The following is a 23,620-nucleotide window of genomic DNA, read 5'->3' as shown; positions in this document are numbered from 1 at the left end:
TTGTATTGAACTTGGATATAGGGGAGGAAGTGTCTTTCCAGCCTAAAAGAAGAGCACAAACCAAGACAGAGGCTCTGCGTCCTGTTTTGTTGGAGGGCGTGTCAGGGAGGTTCAGGTCGTGGAGAACTCCTGAGGTCGTACTTAGGGACATCATCCTGTCCTGTGCAATGGGGAACCATTAAAGAAGTTTGAGCACGGCCATGACATGCTCACGGTCAGAAAGTAAACTGGTGGATGTGTGTAAGAGGTACAGAAGGCGAGGACCATTTTGGAAGCTGCTGCCGTGTCCAAGCAAGAGATATTGTGGGTCTTCACTTTTTGTGTCAGGCTTATGAGGGCCTTTCCTGGCAGCTGATAGAATCCATTTTCCATGACCTTTAAGAGAATGGCATCTGAGCTGGACACTGATAAACCAGCAGCAGCTGCAAGAGTGCCTCGATGCCCCTGGTGCCCTTGGGCTCTGCTCCAGGTCTGCAGGCAGCAGGGCCCAGCTCAGCTCTGCTCAGTCTTGCCAGTGACTCTTTGAACAGTGAAAGAAAAACACTGAAAATGGCCTTCACTGAGCAGCTACTATGTGCCAGCACTGTGCTAGGAGTTTTAGGTGTTTTGTTTCCTTATACCCCCTTAGTCATCACCACAATTTGTTTGTGGGGAACCTGAGGCTCAGGAAGATGGAGAGAGAACCAGAAGTCACATTGCTAGGAAGTGGTGGATCTGGGGTTCAAATTCAGGCTGACTCCAGGGTCTTCAGAATTCCATGCCGCCGAGCCTTGTGGCGAGCATCTCGAAGGTGAAATGGTTGGCTTGAGAGAGGAAGGCATCTGGAGGCATCATGAGACATCATTAGATTTGGGGCTATGTTAGCAATTGTTACAAATTAAGCTTTGATTTTCAGCAAGATGTTGTAGAGTAGTGGAAAAGCTCCCGCCCTGCCACTTCCATTGCCTCCCTCTGTGCTTTTGGATAAGACAAGAGGATCAAGCTACACCTTTCTTAGCGGTGACTAAAGAAGGGAAAGGGGTGCATGTAGAGAGGGCTCTCTGTACAGACTGTAGATCAAATGCAAGGAATTAACATCACTGTCAATGTTGTTATCTGGGGTGGTCTTCGCTGCAGGTCGTTATTCTTTGGGCTCCTCGCATTGATGTTTTTTCCCTCTCTCTTGTTTTTTTCTGGTATATGCGATGATGGTTCCATCTGGACCAGCGGGCCTGCCCTTCATCATCATCGAGACAAGCACCATTAAGCCTTACCACCGGGGGTTTTACTGCAATGACGAGAGCATCAAGTACCCGCTGAAAACCAGTGAGACAATCAACGATGCTGTGCTCTGCGCCGTGGGGATTGTCATCGCCATCCTCGCGGTAAGCGCCCAGACCGCCGCGCCCAGACTGCCGTGTACAACGTGTCTGGCTCACCTGTAGCATATCATGGACTATCTAAGCTAGTAGAAGTTTGGAAGTTCAAGTAGAATTTCATTTGATTAACACGGTTTCATGCAGTTAATACTATTACTAAAAGTATTTTAAAATATTAAATACATATGTACTGTAAGTATTATAAAAGTATGCTAAGCAACCTTCTAAAATGCTCTGCATGCGTTATCCTTACAACAATCTAATAAAGTCTAGATATCGTTCTTATCTTTCTTCTACAAATTAAGAAACCGAGGTCTGCAGAGTAAAAATAACTTGCCCGAGGTCACTTGGTTAATGAGTGGTAGAGCTGGGATTTGAGCCTAGCTGTCCCTTACCCCAGAGTCTGAGCACTGAGCCACTGTGCTATAAAGCTGAGCCCCAGAGGATGGGGGAAATGCCTTTCCAAATATCTCAGGCATTTTCTGTATTCTTTCCACACTGCTGTGGCACTGCTCTGACAGTGAAAATGCCACTGGCATACTCTGGCATATTGTTTAATTTGCTCCTCCGGTGGCTGTGGTGTCAAAGTGAAAGTGAAACGAGGCTTGCAATCCAGAGACCTAGCTTCTAGACCTGGCCCTCCCCTGCCAAGCTGTACATCTTTAAAACCAAGGGTGACCATCTTCCTTCAAAACTTTGCAGTTAGGAGTAAAAGAGATCATGAATACTGAAGTACCTGGCAAACTTTTCAGTGCTGGCCAGGTTGCTGATATGCAGGTATAAAGTCTAGACTTACACCCAGATCTTCCCTTAGAGGATGAAGCCCTCATTGCAGATGGAAAAATGTGCCACTGACTTGACAAGGTCCAGAATTATTTTGAGCAATGGTAGCCTCATGGGAATCGGGGTATGGTATATCTGAGCTCTACTAAGAAGGTCACTGCCCTGTTTCAGATGTGTCCATTTAGGACAGGGGAGGGGGGGAGAGTAACCGAGGGTAATCCAGCCTTCTAATTTGTAGTTCCTACATTTTCATAGCTATCCATTCCACACCTCCAGTATTTTCTAAGTTTTTCCTTTGTCCTTGAGCCCCCAGCCTTATGGGCAAAGGGATAAGCATCACCTCCACCAAGATCAAAAATTATCTCTTCTAGATCCTTGAGTCATCTTTGCTTTCGTCCTAGCTTGGAAGCTTATCTTCTTTTTTTTTAAGCTCTTTATTGGAATATAATTGCTTTACACTCTTGTACCAGCTTTTGAGGTACACCACAGTGAATCAGCTGTATTTATACATATATCCCCATATCCCCTCCCTCCTGTGACTCCCTCCCGCTCTCCCTGTCCTGGCCCTCTAAGGCATCACCCATCATCGAGTTGATCTCCCTTTATTATACATCAGCTTCCCCCTAGCTATCTATTTTACAGTTGGTAGTGTATATCTGTCTATGCTACTCTCTCACTTCGTCCCAGTTTCCCCTTCGTGCCCCTCCCGCCCCGTCCCCTGCAACTCCGTGTCCTCAAGTCTATTTTCTGCATCTGCATCTTTATTCTTGCCCTGTCAGAAGCTTATCTTTGGCCTGTGTTAGCAAGCCAAGAAGGAAGAAAGTTAATATTAAGAATATTGCATATGAAATAAGGGCTTAGTATCCCCCTCATTCAAATGGAAAATCAGAAGCTCGGAGGGGTTCAATGATATACTCAAAGTCTGAATCAAGTAAAATTTCGAGCCTAAACCTGGCTTATTCCAAAGCCCTCTGTCCATCTTGCAGGCTTGATTTCAGATTATCGGTTGGCTGTCGTATCCAAGTGCTCCGTGGGATAGGCAGTTAGCTACTCTTGCCTTCTCTGCATCAAATGTAAGCTGCTGATGGTCCAGGGAGCTCATTGCATGAAGTGTTTCTTTTGACTTCCCCACTCTGGGGGTTGGTTATAAACTTTGAGACCCCTCTTTGTTTTTTAACAACATCGTAAACCAGGCACACAATCAACAGTTTGACATTGGAGAGGGGGTAGGGAGGCTAGTAGAATTCTTTCCAACCTTTAAAAGAAAAACAGTCCATTTGGCAACTGTAGTAGTTCCTTAAAGGTGGACTAAGGATCTTTGTGTTCAGAAGCTGCGAAATATAAGATCTAATTTTACTCTTTGCTCCAAACTAACAGTGCAGAGTTGAGTTCTCTAGGAAGAATGGCTTTGCCTGGAAAAAATGTTTGTAATGGAAGGCGAATACTTAACACAGTATCTTGTGCTAAGGTTTGAACAGGTGTTTTTGACACTTGGAGGCTCAGTTAATTGAATGCTGTTAGAAGCCGATTCTAACCTGGAGAGGTTGAGATAAGAATAGCACGGCAACAGGGATGTCCTGGGATCCTCCCTCTCTTTACTTGTGATTGTTAGGGGCTTGGGTAGTGGGCTGCTCCCAGACACGGGGCGGTGGAGAGAGACACTCCTCAGAGGCTTGGGCCCCCCCCCTCGCCCCCGACTACATGAATTAGATGACTCCCTGGTTTTTCTCAGCCTCATTTTCCTCGCCTGTAAAAGGAGAGTGCTGTTTGACTTCATGCTGGGGGATTGCTGTGGGGTTCAGTGCCATCCCTTCTGTGGGCACATGCTGGGCTGCAGTGGGCTAGGTGGACACAGGGGGCTCGTGTTGTTTCTTTGAGGTCCTTGCTTCTCTTCCGCTTTTCCTTCCTCAAGCACAATTCCTGATCAGCAGCTCTTTCCCTGCCTTTTGCCAGGACCAGCCCCTTCTTCTTCACGAGATGCTAGCATTTCTAAGAAAAATGTGCTTTGAAGAGCTTAGTTGTGGCTGGCCTCTCTCCTCATGTCACGTGAATGTTTTAATTAACATGCTCCCTGACCTCCCAGGTTTCCTTGAAACAGTCATGTGCTGGGGCCTTGGTTATGCAGGATGGGCAACAGTGATGCTTCCCCCTCCCACACAGTGTCAGCAAAATAGTTTTGGATGGGGCTTCCCTCTGATTCTGAGAAAGGCCAGCCAACCAAATACTGAAATAATTGGTGTCTTTTGTCAGGTGCTACTGTTGTGCCGTAGAAACCTGGGACTGTGTTCAAGCCTTTTGCCCTCATAGAAACACCCCCCTCATGTTGCGCGGCACCCTCGCCCACACGCACATGAGGTTTTCTGGTGTCTCAGTTTTTCATGGGGTTAAAGGCGTAAGCTCTGGTTCATCCCTGAGCTCCTCTGCTATGGAAGCTGTAGCAAATTAATGAACCTCACTGTGCCTCGGTGGGCTCATCTGTGAAATGGACAGAATATGTCTGCTTATGAAGGTTTTCAGAAGTAAATGAACCAGTGTATGGAAAGTAACTAAGGGCCTGACACAAGCAGTATACTCAGTAAATGTTCGCTATTTTTATTGTAAATGAGTAAACAGTCAAAAAGTGGTGAAGTGACTTAGCTCAGACCTTATACCTGATAAAAGTAGAGTCAGGAAAGCCCTCCAGTCCTTGGACTCATCACATCTCCCACTCTTTCCTTGTAGTTTATTCATGAGAACTTGGGTCTGTTGACTCTCACTCCAGTGCTCTTTGCAAGAAAACTTTTACCTCCTGATCCAGCTGCCTCTGCATTTCAGCTGGAGGCGTGTGTGCGATGTGGGCTCCTAATGAGGTCTGCTTGCCCGCTTACCTGTCATTAAGGACCAGAGCGCTCATGAAAAAGAGGGAAAGCAAAGACCTCGGAGGAAAAGTGAATAATTCCCGTTAATACATATACTCAATTCTGGAAAAGCTATACAGCTTGAATTCAACAACAACAACAATCCCTCTCTCCCATTGTGACTGGGCAGGGAGCCTGGCTGGCTCTCTCCAGAATCTGCTTCTGATCAGAGGGCGTGAATGACAGTCGGGAGGGTGGAGGGGGACCCAGAGCTGGAAATCTAATCATCCTGCTACTTGCCGCCCAGGCCTCCTCCCACCGAATGTCAGGTTTGTTTAAAACAACAAGAGAAGCCTTGACTGACTTGGATGCCCTTGTTCCAGTCTGAATAGTCCCCACAACAAAGGAACGGCATGCCAGTGGGGGTTAGAGTGTGGTTTAGAGATGCAAATATCAGGAGTCATAGAGAAAGCAGACACCTTTCTATGGCAGGAGATGTGGAAAAACCTAGTCATTTTGACCTCTTTTTTTCAGATGTAGTGCGGATTCTGGAATTACAGCATAATAGGAATTCCTTCCAAATCCACAAGGCAGTGGTTCCTATCCCTGTCTTGTAAGGGTTTAATGACTCTAGCAGCAGTGAGATTAGGAGCAAAAACAGTAAATATCATCTCCTATCTAGCCTGCTCTGATTTGCCTTGCCCCGCGCCCTGAAGAGAATTATGGGCAAAGATTTTAATACGGAAAAATGCTTAGTATTCTTTTTAAGTAAACATGGGCTCAGTGCTTGCTTTGGTCAGACTTTGGAAGGGGTTTAATAAAGAGTCTTAATATCTAGGAGTTGAAGCCTGATGACTCGTGAGTGAATCCCCTTCTCCCTCTGGCCATAAAAACGTTACTTTTCCTCAGATCCCATTGATTTTGACCTCTGCAGTGATATTCCTCACTAGAGAAAAAGCTCGGACTTCGGCATCATCTGATTGAGATTCGTGGCTTAACTTCTGAGCTTATTCATTCTGTGACTTTTGTCCTTCAACTTCAAACAGGCCATTGAGCCTTTTGGAAAAATGCTATACCTTCCTTCACTGTAAATTGGTGACAATAGTTCACCAACTCCATAGGCTAGGTCTGGGGATCAAATCAAGTGACATTACGTGTGTCATCAGTGAGAATCAGTCTTTTCATTTCTGGAGTGTCGTACTGTGTACAAAGTGGCCTTCCTGTGTCCATTCTCTTATTTGTACTTGGTAGGGTTGCTAGGGGGTGGATTGGTACAGCTGAGGCAACTGGGGATCAAGATATGAAGTGACTTTCCCATAACTAATGCGTGGCAGGGCCAGACCAGGAGTTCTCTGATTCTAAGGCAAGGCTTTTTTTTTTTTTTAAATAATGACACGCTGCTGCCTTCTAAAGCCTGCCCCTCTTCCACGATTACTTATCAAGCCCCCAGGGTGTGGCAGCTGCTGGGCATCCAGTGTGGAACCTCAGCCCAACAAGCTGTGTGTTGTTTCTTGTCACTGAACTGCCAGAAGCTGCCCCATCTCAAGCAGACAAATAGCACCTTCAATACACATCACCTTGTAATGTGGTTCGTGTCCACATCTTGTCTCCCCAGCTAGATAATAGGTTCCTGCAAGGCAGAGATCAGGTCTTTTCTTCTTATACATGGTAAGTACTAAATAAACACCAAGCAACTATCACCTTCTCCAGGAAGCATTCCTTTGGCTGCCTCTTCCCCCACCTTCCAAAGTTCCCAGAGAGCCCTGGACCCACCTCTGTCTTTGCAGTCACTGTACTGAACTGTCATGTCTGTTTACTTGTCTGTTTCCTGGTTATCTTGCTAGCTGCATCAGGGTAGGGACTGGTCTGATTTGATTTTGTATTGCTAGTGCAAGGCACAGACTTGGATGTTCAATGTATATGTTTGTGAAAGTCATAGAGGAGGCCATACATTTTGGGCAGAAACTCACAAGCATTAGGCCAAAAGACGTCAGAGGACCTAGGGAGCAGGGACGTGTGTCCTCTTTGTCTCCCTGAAATGTTGGGGGCCTGCTCTGTACCACATGCACATTTCTGGCTGCAGAGACAAGAAGAAGAGCTTTTACCTCCAAGACTTGTTTATTCAGGATCAGGCTTCAGTTTGCCCACATCTGGACTTCATTACTTCCTCCCCCCCCCCTTTATCTGAGAGAGCACTGCCAAGAAAACAAGGTTCCCCAAGTTTGCCTCCTCATTAAAGGTTAGTCGAGTCTTCGACTCTGAAAAACGTGAAGTCGGGCTGGCCCAGCGATGCCTTGGTGGGAGACCCAGTTCCTAGTTTACAATACACTACGTCTGTGCAATGACGAAGACCACCAACAGAGAGTGGTCACATTAATCCCTCAACTGGCTCATCCCTGATCAGTGGGCTACAGTGTTCCTCCGAGGCCCTCTTACCCTCAAGGATGGGAGTGGGGGTGAGGTGGTGGGCAGGGGCCCTATTTGCGATGTAACAAACACAGGCATTGAGATTAGGATTTAGGTTTTTGCCTTCCCCTCCACCCCTCACTCTCTGCAGCAATTCTTCCTTAGTTACTATCGCGCTTAGGGGTTCAGGACTATTTGGAAAATGTATCTAATATGAAGGTGATGATATACTCCACTTGAAGTGATAATGCTTAGGAGGCTGGAAAATCTGTTCGTGTGAGTCAGTGTTACAGGGTGGGGTAGAGAATCAGATACCACTGATGAGCTATCTAATGGCCGGAAACTAATATGCCTTATCTTAAATCCTCTTCCACAGCTACAGGGGGTAGCTATTATTTACCCCATTTTACAAATGAGAGAGGGACTTGACGCTTTTGAGGGGGATGTGGCTAGTGTGAGGTTACTTTGCTTAGTGAATAGGGAGCAGGAGTAGAAACCCAGGTCTGTCTGGCTTCAAAGCCCAGCATGTGAACTGACACTGAAGACCCACTCTGTGCTAGGGTCTGTGCAGAGTGCTCTTTATTTAGCGAGCTAGAAAATCTTTAGTTCCTGGGTGTAGAGAGCTCAATGTATGGAGGAAGACAGAGTGTCTAGACCACTGGGCAGATGACTGCTTGAGATTGACAGTGTGGGATAGTGGTTTGTACAGAAAGTGATAACATCCCTGGGTGAGACCTTCCTTAGAACAAGCAGGCAGCTTCTAGGCTTCCCCTTGGCCTAGAAGCTGATATACAAGATGCAGATACTGTGTTCGGAGCTTACGGAGCAGGCCAAGTACAAGACCGAGTGTACCGTTAGACCCTCAAGGAGACTAAAGAATCGATCAGGGAACTGGAAGAGATTCAGGGCAGTGAAGGGTGGTGCACCCCTGAGAGTGAGTTTCAAGGACGAAACAGGCCAAATGCTGTAGATGAGCTAAGGTGTAAATAAAGTGCCACGGGAGTTGAGAGGAGGATCACTGAAGGTCATTTTCATTGGTGAGGGCTTGGTCGTGGGCATCATCGTCATCATTCAAGGAGCACTCGTCCCATTTAATTAGCACGACAACCCTTGAGCTCTTGGTACTGTCATCATATCATCCCCCTTTGCACACATAAGGGGACTGAGAGTCATAGAGCTCAGTTGTCCAAGACTCGTGAGTAAAAGAACCCAAACTCTAACCCAGTGCACTAGTTGGCACTCGAGCTCTACTTTGAAGCAGAGGTGGGACTTTCATCAGAGGGCCTGATATCCCAGGCAGAGGGGATGGCTTTGCCATGACTGAAACAATAGGGCGTTTTTAGGAAATGTCGAGCAGACCTGTTTGGCTGGAGAAATAGAGTGTAAGGGAGTAGACAAAGATGAGGTAGGAAGAGATTACTGCAAGACTGTGAAACTCCTTGAGTGCTGAGGACTTTTTACTCCAGTTAATTGGCTAGAGATTGATGAAAGTATTTTTAGCTTACTAGGCCAATTTTCCAATCAAGGTTAAGGATGAGGCCTGAGTCGTAGTGGTGGTAATGCAGGAGGAGGAGAGAGACTAGGATGGGTGTGAGATACCTTGCAAGCGTGGGATGAACAGAATTTTATGACAATGGAGTAAAGTGGGGGAGGAGGTGTGTCTAAGATATCCTGCCTTTGCAGGTGTGTGTTTGGTGGAATTTTGAGTAGAAATGAAGGGAAGAGAATTGAGGTTTGGGGCAGAAGTTTGAACAAGTGTGACTTGGTCGGGTTAACATTCTGATAACATCAGTTTGATAACTAGTTGGAAGATTTGGCAGAAGATTGGAACCTGACTAATATGGGTAAAGAGTAAGCTGAAACTAGAGAGAGAAAGATGCCCTTTTGGAGGTCATCTTCACAGAGGTAATCATTGAAACTATTGGAGCAGCTGAAAAGTGAAAAGGCAAGTGTGCAACCCTAGGGAGACCTACCTTTATCTGGTAGAACCCAGGCATGGAGCCACTGGAAGGAGAAGAGTGTTTGAGAAATAAGAAGAAAAGCACAGTGGCAATGTTAGGGACATTAGGAAGTTCAAGGTCAAAAGGAATGAGAGGTGGGCAATAGGCAATGCTACGGAGAGAGCAGTCAGGAGACTTTTGCATGGGTAGGCAGAGCTGGTCATCTAGGAGACACATGGCTTTGAGTCCCTGACTTTGGAAAATACAATGCTTCATGCTTCAAACTGCCTTCTTTGTAAAGCTTGTGGGCTTAGGGTGGCCACTACTGATTTCAACCATTAATAGCTTCTGTGGTAACCTCTCTCTGGCTTCTTTGCTGTCCACATTCCAGATGTTGGAGTCTGACCTACCCATAAAGCCCAGAAACTCCGATGATGGCCTTGGACAGATCGAGGTCCCCATTGCCTTTACCGATCTGCCAGGTGCTGATCTCCTGCCAAGAGGTGGAAGACAGTCAAGTGGGAGAAGAATTAAATCCCTCATCTGTTATTTCTAGTCACTAAAGATACTGCATTTCATTGCAATGGATGGAGCATTAGCTCAGAGAAAACACAGCCACACTTCTGTCTCCATCCTTAGAAGCAGGACTCAGATATGTTGCATTTTTCCTTTCCCTTGGGACTGAGAAATAATGTGAAAAAAAATGATTCTCCATTATTCTCCATTATCTAATGTTTATTGAATGAATAATCTCTTCTGGGCTGAAAGAAGTTCATTAATCCGCAGAGCTGAATGTGAAGGGGGAGCTTGGTGCTCTGTGGCTGGCAGGGATCTAGATGTGCAGATGCCTGATAGGGTTATGTGACCTTCCCAGGTGCTCAGGGAATGTCTGTCTCACTGGAGACATCCGTCCTGCCACCTGCTAGGGCTTCTAAGAGAAAGCCAGCTTGATGCCACTGGACAGAGTGCGGGAGGCCCGGGCTGCAGCAACAACCCTGCCACTGCCCATATCCTTATTCCCAGGGGTGATTCAATAACCTCTCTGGCCTTTGTCATACTCACTTATAAAGTATGGATAATAATTTAGCAATTCATAGGGTGTTGTGAGACGTACATAACACAGTGGATAGGAAAATGTTTCGTAAGCTGTAACTTGCTATGCAGATGTTATCATTCAAGCAGATCAGAATGTAGGGAAGTTTGTTCTTCGAACTCAGCAGGGGAAGAAGATAAGTTCTCAGGCTCTGAAAGACGGATTGTTGGGACACTGCAAAAGTCTTACTTTTCTTGGGATAATCTATAGAGTGGACCGTTAGGAATAACATGAACAATGCAGTAGGGCTGCCCTTGCTGTCTGGGATTTAGACTTCCTTTCTGCTTTGTTCCCCAGAAAAAGACATCCTAGATAAAATGATCAAAACCAGCATCTCCATACCCATATTTTCTGTTTCCACCCTGGAGGGGTGGTACTTCCAAATTCTTTCTTGTGGAATGTTCCTTTCCAAGGCGCTCTTAGAACTATCATGGAAAAGAGGTACTTGTGTAAAAGTACAGGCATTTCCTGGAGATATTGTAGGTTCGGTTCTAGATCATTGCAATCAAGCGAGTCACACGAAGTTTTGGTTTCCCAGTGCATGTAAAAGTTATGTTTACACTAAACTGTAGTCTATTAAGCATGCAGTCTCATTATATCTAAAAATCAATGTCTATGCCTGAATTAAAAAACACTTCATTGCTAAAATATGTTGACCATCATCTGAGGCTTCCGGGAATCATAATCTTTTTGCAGTGGTAACAGTAAAGATCACTGATCGATTGCCAATCACAATAACAAATATAATAATAATGAAAAAATTGGAAATATTGCAAGTATTACCAAAACATAATGCACAGAGGCATGAAATGAGCAAATGCTATTGGAAAAATTGTGCCAATAGACTTGCTTGACGCAGGGTTGATACAAACCTTCAAGTTGTTAAAAACAAAAAACAAAACAAAACAGAAAACCCCCCATAATATCTGCAAAGCACATGATTATGAGGTATGCCTATGTTAATTTTTTGTTTCCCTTTTTCCGAAGGAAGGAAAAAAAACATTAATGTTTGCATGGCTCTTCTGCTAAGTACCAGGCATCTGATATATTACCTTCTTGAATCCCCTGGCAATTCTGCTAGGTAGATATTATTCTTTTTTTTTTTTTCTGAGCTTTTTAAAAAAGTTTTTTTATTTTATATTGGAGCATAGTTGATTAACAATGTTGTGTTAGTTTCAGGTATACAGCAAAGTGATTCAGTTATTCATATACATGTATCTATTCTTTTTCCAATTCTTTTCCCATTTAGGTTATTACAGAATATTGAGCAGAGCTCCCTGTGCTATACAGTAGGTCCTTGTTGGTTATCTGTTTTAAACATAGTACTGTGTACATGTCAAGATATTACTCTTATTTCATAGACAAGGAGACCTAAGCCCAGAAAGGTTGAGTCACTTGTCTAGGTCCAAGATAAGAGATGGGATTCAGACCAAGGTTTTTCTGTGTCCAAAGTTAGTGCTTCGTGCACCATGTGCTCTCTCCTTTCCAAAATGTCTCTCCTAATGTTTTTCCAAATTTCCTCTCTGGAACAGTTCAATATTTGTGAATATGTGGGCAGTTGAGCTCTTGTGCACCAGAAAAGACAGGAAGAGGAGCTGTCTTAGAGCTGGAGTCACCCTCCCTCCAGACTCTGGCCATTCTCGGGCGAGGACTGATTGACTGATCCCTTTCTGTCCCCTCGTAGCTTAATTGCAATGCTTTCCCACTTTATTAGTTTCCAGATTCCTGCCAAGTGCTTTAAAAGGCAGGTAGGGGAGATTTCTCCTCTGCTCGCCTGGCAGCCTGCCATCAACCCCAGAATCTGTTGCTTGCTGTTTCAGAAAGGGATCGACATTGAAGGCATTTTTCGCAACCATGAAATTTACATATCACAACCTTGCTGACTGAAGCAGAAATGAGGGCTCCAGGGGCTGGAGTCTGGGAGTGGGGACAGAGCCTTTGTAGGGGGAGATGGAGGGGGAGGGAAGAGCTTATTTTATTACCCAGGAATAAAAACATTGTGAGTAATGAATAAAGTCCGAAAGCAGTAAATCTGAAACTCCAGAGTTAGGTGTGTAACGTGTCGGAGAACAATTTAAGCCCTCGCCTCTTCTGCAGAAGTGAGGTATTCGGGCAGCCCGAATTTCATTAAATGGTCTTTTAAGGGTTAGGATTACAAGAAGCCAAACGCGGCTGGTTCATAATGATGATTTATGGCTGTGTTGTCGACTCCCCGACCCTTCTGTACAGGGGGATGGAGAAAATACATAATTTGTTGCTCATTAACTCCAAGATCTGTCAGGGCTGCCCCAGAAGCCATGTGGTCCTGGAGTCATGTGTCTGCTAAATGGCTTCAGCCTGGTCCTGTCCTTGAAAATATGCAGTTGCTGTTCTACCGTGGAAATTGTTTTTAATAACAATAGAAATAATAAAATGATCTTGAGGTATTTCTTCTGTTGGTCTTTGAACTTGAGAGTCAGAATGTCTAGGCTCTGCTCTTAACTCTGTCGGCTTACTAGCCTCAGATCCTTCAGATAAGTCGTTATTTCTCAGCGCCTTAGTATTCCCACCTGTAAACAGGGTATATTGTCTTCACAGGTTGCAGATTAAATGAAATTGTAAATTGCGAAAGAAATATAAAAGGCTGCTAGTATTATTAGGGTTGTTATTGGGAATTTGAGGGGCTGTCAGATGTTCTCTTTATATCTTTAGCTTCCTATGAGAGGAGGAAGTATTTTAATTAGCAGCTTGCTGTTTGCAAGACTGTGGCACTGAGAATAAGTTTTCGGATGAAGGGATGTTAGAGCTGAAAATGGTCCTTGAGGTGTAATCAAACCCTTTCTCCCTAAGATGACTGAAGCAAAGAGGTGACTCCCCTGAGATTAATCAATAAAGTGATGTAAGAGATGCTGATTTGCAGGGGGAACCCACGTGTTCTTTTTCAGTATCAGATAGGAAATCATGCTCAAGCCACGTCAATTTAGAAACACTTTCTTAATTTGTAGCAGCGGATGGTTCAAGGAACTCAGGAGCCATCCAAGGTCAGGGACTGTGCATGGGGCCTTCACTCTGCTCCTTGCCTGTGGTGTCATCTCCGAGGAGGTACCTTTCCTCTGCTACTGCTTAGTATCTTTGCTTGGTTGGGAGGCTGCTAGTGGAGGGAGCGCAGGAGAGCTGGGAATAAATGTCACGGCAGTTATGAAGTAATAAATCACAGAGTCTAGCGCCCTCACTTTGCAAATGGAGAAACTGACTTATCCCAAGTCGCTCAGTGAGTAGGGACTCGAACCCTGGCCCCTTGACTCCTAGTTCAGTGCTTTTCCTCCGTGTGTCTAAAGTCACATGAGCATGGTTTATAAATAAAGAATAAGAAAGAGAGAACATGATGGTGGTAATAAACATCTGGAACGTGTTAGCCCGTGAGGTTACATAGGGTAAAAGTATAAACAGGTTCAAAAGGGGAATTAGACCATGAATGGTAGGAAAGAATGCTGGGTGGAGAGTTAGAACACCTGGGTCTAATCTTTAGATGTGAGTTAATTTGGACCTCAGTTTCTTCCATATATAATAGAGCCTTTCATTTATGACTGGCTAGGCTTCTCAGATTTTAATCTCTGCAATATGTTGTCAAAGGACTCTTGGTAATGTTTAGAGGACATTTCCAATTGTGCAATAAAACGACCGTGAGGACCACCATCCTGCTCCCTTTCATTCATTTGTTCTTTCAGCTGATAGTCCTGCTCTCCCAGGGAATGGCTAAGCCAGGAAGCCAGACCGGACTGGCCTTCGGCCACCTCTCTCTAGCATGGAATCATACGATCTAGGAAACTCACTATGATCTAGGAAACCAAAGGGCAGCACTTAGAAATATCCAGCATTTATAAACACAGAGTCACTGTGTAAATGGTATAAATGTTAGCCGTGCTGGTCGCTGTGCTCCCAACTGCACCTGCTCACCCCTGGGCCCAGCTGGCATTTCGTGGCCATCCTTCCCCCAGACTTGGGAGTCCTGGACTTGGATCAGGCCCCAGCCTCCACACCGTCCCCAGCTGTAAAAGAATGATGGGAGACGTTGAGACGGAGTGCCCGGATGTGTCAGTCTGTTGCTTCCCTTGTGGTTGGGAACGTGCTCTCTGTTCCCTGAAAGGGCAAGTGTGGCTCATCAGCCTTGCCCGTGAGGAAGTGTGAAAGGGACTTTGTGGTGAGTGATGAGTTGAACAGTGCTGTCCCTGGACTGCGGTTGCAGCCAGGAAGTGGCCTGGGCTGTGCTTGGAAGTTAAGGCAAGGGCAGCAGGCTGTGTGGGGGTGCATCACCAGGGCAGAATTGGACCTCAGCTGTGTAGGCGTTGTAGGCGTTTGAGTCAGCTGCCCTACTTCCCTACTTCCACCCCCTCATCCCCATTCGTAACGTGAAACCGGGCAGGTTTGGTTGAGGTGCTTCCTCTCCCCCAGCCTCAATCTATCTCTTAGTGGTTGTGAGGATTTCATAAAATAAAGAATATAAAAGATAAATGCTGGTATGTAATAGGTATCAGTAGTTGGTGGTTCTTTTTCAAAAATTAATTAATTGATTTTTGGCTGTGTCGGGTCTTAGTTGCAGCATGCGGGATCTTCCGTTGCAGCTCTCAGGCTCTTCGTTGTGGCACTCGAGCTCTCTAGTGGAGGTGTAGGCTTAGTTGCCCCACAGCATGTGGGATCTTAGTTCCCTGACCAGGGATGGAACCTGCACCCTCTGTGTGGGAAGGCAGATTCTTTACCGCTGGACCACCAGGGAAGTCCCCCTCCCCCATGCTTCTTTAATGGTGATAAATCTCCCCTAAGAGTGGGTGGAGGAAGGGTGCCACAACCCAGACTTGCTCACCGTCCTTCAGGCTGGAGGGGACCATGCAGGTGGTCTCGGGTATTCACAAACTCCGAAGGGCCTTGTAGAAAAGTTTCTTGGTTTGTAGGCCAGTGTTCTTGTCACCATACCCTACTTCTAAAGAGTAGAATGAGAAAAATCACATTCTATGACCCAGGGCATTTCCCATCTATGTTACCATATTTCTGGTAGTAACTCTGCAGAGGTTTAAGTTATTTTGGAAGGACACCAGGTAGGTGGCAGAGGCTGGATTCAAACCCAGGCCTGGGTCTGGGAGCATTCACCCTTTCCCACAGAAACCTCGGCCATGGCTCAGTGTAGCACAGACTGAGCCCCTGTGTAAAGTCCAATCATTGTTGGTGATCCTTTACCACCAATCCCAGAATCCGGAGATTTGCTCAGACCCTCAGACATTCTGGCCACCCTTAACCATGACCTTGATTCTTCAATAGCTGAGTCCTTGTTTGTCTCTTTGTTTTTAAATATATGTGTGTGTATAATATATTTTTATATATTATATTTATTTTATGTATTATCCGCACTCTGGGTGGATAATTTTTGACTCACCCTCGTATTTACATATAAATATATTTGATTGCATATTTTTCTTGTTACAGAGATACTATATGGCCATGCAGGACTTTTTTAAAAAGGGAAAAAATGACTGTAACACTTTACTCTTTTTTCCTATGAGCATTTGTGTCTGTATACTTCTTTTTTTATTTTTTTTTATTTTAAAAAAAATTTTTTTTGTATACTTCTTAAATAGAAAATTTGGATTTTCTAGATGATAACCTACAGTTATGTACTGAATATCCTCTTATGTCATTAAATGTGCTTTACAGCCTCACTTTTGTTGATGGGTCTTGATACTGCCTAACTCCTTTCTCGGTTGTCTTTCAGATCATCACAGGGGAGTTCTACCGCATCTATTACCTGAAGGAGAAGTCCCGGTCCACGATCCAGAACCCCTATGTGGCAGCCCTCTATAAGCAAGTGGGCTGCTTCCTCTTTGGCTGTGCCATCAGCCAGTCCTTCACAGACATTGCCAAAGTCTCCATAGGGCGCCTGCGTCCTCACTTCTTGAGCGTCTGCAACCCTGATTTCAGTCAAATCAACTGCTCCGAGGGCTACATTCAAAACTACAAATGCAGAGGCGACGACAGCAAAGTCCAGGAAGCCAGGTGAGGCCCCACCTCCCATGGCACCGTGTCCGTGCCTTCGCTGCAGGCAGTTCAGTGAGCACCTACGCAGTAGGGTACTGCACTCAGTGCTGGGCCCTGGTTTAGATGAGTGAATAAGGCAGAGTCCCCATTCTTGAGAAACTCACAGTCAGATGATTGAGATAGACGGTAAGTAAACAGTTACGATAGAGTGTTGCTGAGTCCATTCCCTCTTTCATTTGTCCATGTGCTCATGGGTGCCTGCTGGGTTCCAGGCAATCCATTAGCAAGGACGCAAAAACAAACAAGGCAGTGCTGCTCTCGGGGTCACAGTCTACGGAGGGAAGATGGACAGACGCGTATCGGGGATGTGGATGTGGCCCTTATGTGGCCCTCTCTTGCTCTTACAGGAGGTCCTTCTTCTCTGGCCATGCCTCCTTCTCCATGTACACCATGCTGTATTTGGTGGTAAGTACTTTGTCTCTGATTCTAGTGGAGTCCAGCCCCACCCTAAATCCTGTCTGTACAGAGAGCCGTCAGAATGGTTAGGGACAGACTTCACGGAGAAATCTTTGAAAAAGAGGTTAGCTAGAAGAATTAGCTTCTATTCTGAGCCCTGCCACTGAGTTAGCAGAAGTTGTTTCACTTTCCAGACTTTTCCCATTTTTCAAATAAAAATAATATTTACCATGGCTGCTTGATAAGGACTGAGCACCCATTTTGGAATGATTAAGTGGTAAAGACACTTGTATAACATTTTATGGTAAGAAGCACCGTTTTCTGAAAATCCATTAACTCAGCTGATCCTTCCAGAAACCTTATGTTATAAGTAATATTATCTCTGTTTTGGGGAAGGATTACTAAGTAAGGCTCAGAGAATTCAAGCGAACAGCCAAAATTTAGATAGATACCAGAACTGTCGCTCAAATCCATGCCTTCTGATCAAATCCCTCGTAATGTTCTCTGTGCCAGTCCTCCACCATCCTCACTGATGGGAAGGCTTTTGAAATTGTTATCTGACTACAGAGTGATTTTGAGTTTTACAAAATCCTTTTGTATCTATGAGCACACGTGACCTCATAATAAGACAGTGAAGTAGGAAATCCTTAGCCCCATTGCTCAGATGCAGAGACCAAGGCCCAGAGAGGAGCAGCAGTGTGTTGGAGGGCCTTCAGCTAGTGGTGGAGCCGTGGTCGGAGGCCCCACATTGGCCTTCCTGTGACCATTCTTCCTGGTGACGCTGAGATGGTGTAGGTGAAGCGCCCTGCTCCCCTCCAGCTGCTGCATAGATAGACAGCTGCTGGTCTGTTTCTCTTTGTCAGTTAAATATGGTCCCCCTGCTTTTCCTCTCCCCTTGAATGAGGTCCATGTGCCAAGGCACTTCCTGCTTTCGCCTGCTTTGATGGAGTTCAGAGCGAGAAGGTGCTGAGAGGTCAGACGTAGCTCAGAGGAGCATAAGCTGTTTGGAAAAAGAACGTTTTGATTTCGATTTATTTAAAAAACATAATTAGGAGTTGGAAAAAAACAGCAAAGAGGTTTTTTTTGTTTGTTTTGTTTTTTTTCCCCAGTCCTTTCCAATCCTGGAGGCCTCCAGGCTTCCCGTTACCTAGGATACAGAGCTAAAAGGTGGGCCCCAACTCTAAAAACATTAAATGTGGATTTTTAAAATTCATGGATAGCATTTCTCACCATTCTTCATTTTTTTTTTTTTTTTTTGGATTTGTTTTTGCTTTTCTCTTAGGAAGGACAATTTAGCAATGATATTTTGTGTCCTCTTCCATTTATATTTTACCCAGGGCTGGAAGCAATTTTACAAAATATAATTTCACTGTTTTGTAAAGTAAAAGTGCTGACAGGTTTCTGGTGCCCTCTTTGTGCCAGGCACTGTGTCGCTCTCATGCTATAACTTAAAATTCTCTTGGTAACCCAGTGAGATGTAGTTTGATTACACTGTTTGCAGTTTCAAACAAACAAACAAATCTGAATCTACGAGCCAGAAAAGGTATTTGAAGGCTGGTCTTTATGACCCTAGCATCATTGTATGTTCTTTTCTTTGTGCTGCACGACAAAAAATAAACCACACAAACCTCTGCAGGATAAACTTACAGAATATAAGCTCCAACCCTAATTTCAATGTTGCTTGAAGGTGACCTGCCTTTCTTCACATCTACTTTAATGGACGAGATGCCCCCTTACCCCACATCCCATCACCTCCTGACAGCAAGAGCTGTCTGAGGGGGTGATGGGCGAAGAGTGGATTGTGATTGAACGTTTATTTGCATCTTTGAGGGAGGAAAAAATTAGAGTGGCTTTATATTCCAGGTAGGAAAGAGGAGGGAGGAAAGAAAGAGAGGAAGAAAGAAAAGAGCCTCCTTAATCCTTCATCTCTGAAGCAGTTTTGCACACACTCCTGCATGCACACACCACACACTCTTCGCAGCTCCTGCAAACATACACACACTCAGAACTCACAGGCACCCACATATACAGCTTGCAAACATAGGGCTCTCTTTATAGCTCTAAGATTATCTTGTCTTAAAACAACCTCTGCAGGTAAGGGCTAAGAAGTAAGGAGGACAGTGCCCTTCACCGGGGCTCCTTTTTATGTGATGTTACACAGAAATCTCAACCCTTTAAAAGTCCAATTTGCAACGTTTTCTAAAGGAAGTTTGAAGAACACCATTGCGGCTTGACTGGGGCAGTGGGAGATCCTGCAGTGCGTCAAAGAAGGCCCTAGACCCCCTCCCTCAGTGCTTTTATGTTGGGCTGCAGGAAGTGCCCAAGTTGGACTCGATCTCCCACAGAGCCCCATGGGCTTTTATTCAGGTGGCCTGTGATTCACAGCTTCTCTGGAGACTTGGGGAGAATCCCATCTGAACCGGCCAGGTGTGGCATTGACAGTGTTTGCCTTTAGCCTTGGCTTGACCTAGGCGACTCTGGCCATGCCAGCTACTAGCTGTGGAACCGTGATTTGGTTACTTACGTTTTGAGCCTCAGATATACTCATCCGTCAAGTGGAGACAGTCGTGTCTGTTTTTGCAGAGCTGTTGCCACTTTTCTTCTCTAGGCCCTGCCTTCACCATCCATCACATGTAAGAGTGGAATTAGATGGTGTCCCCTGATTTCTCCATCTCTGTGGTTCTTTTTAAAATAAGTTCGGACTAGGTGCAGAAAGGGAAGATGGGAAACAGTAAGAGACAATTCTGTCTAGATTCCCATGGAGTTCAGAGAGTGGCGGACCCAAAACACCAGCCATCCCTACGCCAGGCCTTTCAGTGTCAGCCACCATCTAGAGCCTCCCATGGCTTGGAGGGCGCTCCATATTAGATTTTGATTTGTAAAATGGTTAGCTTGGAAAAACTATGCTGCAAACACCAAATTATCTCTGGGCACAGAAGCTTAAGGATGAGGTTAAGGCTTGTCGGAGATTAATGCAAACTCTAATCAGAGAAATCCCACAGCATATATAAACCTAAACGGTGCTTCCTAGCCTTGAGCCCTGGTCTGAACTCCAGAGGACCACATTTGGATTGGCCCAGCACCTCCGTGGTCAAGGATTGAGGGTGACCTGGCTGTTTGGACAAAATGCCAACATGGAGGGGCAGGCACCAGTTCACATAGCATACCTGGAGTTACCTCTGTTGTACCAGGCACGCTGCCGCCTTCTGGGGCTACTAGAGGAATCAGACCCAGGCCCTGCCCTCAAGGAACTGAAACCTATGCTTTCAACATTCGTCATTCAGCATGTATTTACTGAGTGGCTGTTATGCACCACGCCGCATGCTAGGGGTGGGAATATAGCGATTGGTAAGGCGTGGTCATGGCCCGTGGGGAGTTCAGTCTAGAGGAGAAAGTGGCCAATAAGGATAGTCTGGTACATGCTGCAGGAGGGATGGGGGTGTATAGGGTATTATGGAAGCTCAGAATTGTGGCATCCTAGCTAAGCTAGAGTGGAGGGTGGAAGCCGGGGAAGGCTTCCTGTGGGGTAGTCACGCGATGGTGGGAGGGCTGGAAGGACTACCTGTGCACAGGTGGAAAGGAGGATGGTGGCGTCGGATCTGCAGGTGTTCCGTTGAGTAGGGCTTTGATGGCTGGTAGGAAGCAGGGTGTGCAGAGTGTGCTGCGAGCTGAGAAGACCCTGGGGTTCCTTTGCTCCAGCTCCTCCTTTTGCAGCTCAGATCGGGCAGCAGCAAGTTCCAGTGAGGGCTTTCCTGGACTGCGGGGCTTCTCTCCCAGGAATCTGCGCCTCGCCCCTCCCCTTCCTCGAGACACTTTGTCAGAGAAGCCTTCCCTGGCCGCCCCCTTCTATGCTCCCTAACTCCCTTTGCAGCCTTATTTTTTCCCCTAATTTCTCACCACCTGACATACTCTCTGTGTATCTCCATCAGATAAATTATAAGCTTCATGGAGGAGAGGTTTCTGTCTCTTGATTCACTGCTGTCTTTCCCTTCCCCAGACAGTACCTGACATTTAATTAAGAATGCAGTGAATGTTTGATGAATGAATGGGTGGATGGATGGATGGATGGATGAGTGAATCTGCATCTTCTGACACTTCCAGACCATCCTCCTTTCCATTCCAATCAGAAGTTTGTTCATCTCCCCATCACTGACTTGACAGATCAAGAAGGGCTTGTGTGGTGTTTGCTGCCTCTTTGCTGAAATGTTTACCTAAGGACTCTTCACTGTGGTGCCTGTGAAAACTATTGATGTGTCCGAGGGTTTGTCAGGTACCAAGGAAACAGGGAAGTGGCTGCACTCTGACAGCCATATTCTCCAGCCTGTGGTTGTTAGTCATTGAGGTTTTGTTCGACGTGTTTAGAATCCTGGAGCGATGGGGTCTGGTGCCCAGGAGACATGCCCACAGATCCAGGGAGTGTCTGGTGAAACTGCTGCCAGGAACAAGGTTGTTGTTTCCAAGGGGGAGTAAACCACAGCACCGGATGTTTTTCCTCTTCTTCCTCTCTGCCTCATCCATCCATCCATCCATCCATCATCTATTCATCTAGCCGTTTCTGAGTACCTGTTCTGTGCCAGCCCTTGTGTGACCACCTGGGGACACCAAGAGAGCTCACATTCTGTGAGGAAAGCCTGAAAGATAAATAGTTGCAAAACAGTTGGCTAAGTTCTCTGATTGGGGTGGGCTGAGGGGTTGGAGCCCAGAGGAAAGGGCTATTAACTCTGTTCTGAGGCACTCTGAGTCAGTTCACAGGCTCTCCTGAGCTTAAGATCAGGTCAGAGACTCTTCTCCTCTAACTCTTACAAAAGCTATACACCTGTGTTTCAGACGTGGGCACTATAAAAATGTGTGACAGGTGAATTAGAGGAGCCAGAAGTTCCAAATGTCCCATTCAGGTTGCCCTTTAGTCCATGACACCTGTGTAGTCCTCTCAGATTGCTTCTCCAGAGTCAGGAGTCCAACACAAAAGACCAGTACTTGGTGTGCAAAGCACTAATTCCTTAAGGAAGCCAGGTGGTTCTGTGGTTAGGGCATTGACTTAAAAGAGGCAAATCTTGCTCGGTGGAAATCATGGCCCATTGTTACCTTGAGCAGGTGACATGGAGTCTTTTGGCCTTGCTCCGTTCATCTGTAAAGTGGGCTTAATGGTGTCTGCCTATCAGAATGGTTGTAACAATTGCAGGGGATGTAATTTAAAGCACCTCACTTGGTGTCTAAATGCTCAGCAAATCGGTAGTTTCTTTTTCTTCCCCGATAGTGACAGAAAACAAGGTCTGATTCCCTTCTAAAGAAGGAGAAAAGTTAACTAAAAACTTCTCTTTGTCTCTAATGTAGTTGAATAACTTCCCAGTTCTGTACCACGTAGAGTCACCAGGCACATGAACCTGAGCCATGGAGGAGATGGGAGAAGGGAGAAAGTTTCTCCCCATGGGTGTCAGTGATCTGGACAGACTTCCAGGAAGAGAGAAGGCAGGGACAGAGGAAGGACAAAAGCCTCCTTCTCACTCTTAGCAGAGAGCTCCCAAGAGCAATGGAAATGAAGCCAGAAGACAGTACAGACCTGTTTCACCAGTATGCAAATTGTGTAATGAGACACAAATGACTTAGCAAGAACCAGTGAGACTCACTCCAGTCTGACTTGCTGGTTCAGCCCCAAGCTGGCTTGAACTCAGCCAGATCTTTCTAAGGAGGTTTTGTTGGAATTCCACAGGACCCTGGTTTTGAAGTTTGGACCAGGAAGAAGAGCGCTCCATTTCTGGAGTGAGTTCTGTGTGCTGGGGACTTTCATGTACGTTGGGACAGACCTACACCTCTCTATTGTAAACTTCATATCTTCAATCAGCAGTTTTATTTTAGCAATTGGAAGAAAAATCTTGGTTCCAGAATGGGACTGAAAGATTACATTCATTTTTGTGAAGGAACTTATTTTATTCATGTCTGTGTCTTTCACAGAGTTTTGAACAGAACAGATGCTCACAACATTTTTTTTTTTAAGTGAACAAATCTCCTTATGTTACATATGGGAAAGCAGAAATTCAGAGAAGCAGAGTGCCTTGTCCATGGTCAGACTGCTGTGTAGCAGAGAAAAAATTCAAATCAAGTTGCTCTGGGAACTCCCCTGGTGGTGCAGTGGTTAAGAATCCACCTGCCAATGCAGGGGATGCCAGTTCGATCCCTGGTCTGGAAAGATCCCACAGGCTGAGGAGCAACTAAGCCCGTGCGACCCAGCTACTGAGCCTGCGCTCTAGAGCCCACGTGCCGAAACTACTGAAGCCCATGCGCCTAGAGCCCAAGCTCCACAACAAGAGAAGCCACCTCAATGAGAAGCCTGTGCACCGGAATGAAGAATAGCCCCACACGCCGCAACTAGAGAAAAAGCCTGTGCACAGCAACAAAGACCCAACGCAGCCAATCAAATAAAATAAAATAAGATAAAAATAAGTAAAAGAAAATAAGTAATGCAAATGGACATTAAAAAAAAGATCCAGTTGCTCTGTTTGCAAGTCAGACACTTTTCTGTGGCATCACACTGATGCACAGGAAGTAGATTCTCTGAGCCCAGAGGCCTTCACACCAGTGGGGAAGTAAAGACAGAGAGGGCAGGACCTCAGGGCTGCTGACCTCCAGGAGAGGTCAGGTTGATTTAGGCTTTCTGGTTTTGTTCAGCTTTGCTCACCCCTCTCTTAACTACCCTTTTCAGGGTGCCTGGGACTTTGCTGAAGCCCCTGCAGGAGTTTTGAT

The 23,620-nt window shown here is 45.7% G+C and overlaps 1 protein-coding gene across 4 annotated transcripts in view; it reads left to right on the top strand.

The window, feature by feature from the left end:
• The window catches only part of PLPP3 (phospholipid phosphatase 3), an 80,925-nt gene that overhangs the window by 37,506 nt on the left and 19,799 nt on the right, over positions 1–23,620 (top strand). For all 4 annotated transcript variants that reach the window (XM_057712167.1, XM_057712176.1, XM_057712181.1 and 1 more), the window contains 3 exons: positions 1,207–1,364; positions 16,161–16,441; positions 16,831–16,888. In XM_057712167.1, coding sequence (XP_057568150.1) covers positions 1,207–1,364; positions 16,161–16,441; positions 16,831–16,888 — 497 coding nt within the window. The remainder of the gene's footprint in view (positions 1–1,206; positions 1,365–16,160; positions 16,442–16,830; positions 16,889–23,620) is intronic.

Source organism: Hippopotamus amphibius, chromosome 1 (genome assembly GCF_030028045.1).
Source record: "Hippopotamus amphibius kiboko isolate mHipAmp2 chromosome 1, mHipAmp2.hap2, whole genome shotgun sequence".
Classification (NCBI taxonomy): domain Eukaryota; kingdom Metazoa; phylum Chordata; class Mammalia; order Artiodactyla; family Hippopotamidae; genus Hippopotamus; species Hippopotamus amphibius.
Note: the sequence above shows the minus strand (reverse complement) of the source record. Positions and strands in the feature narration are given on the sequence as shown.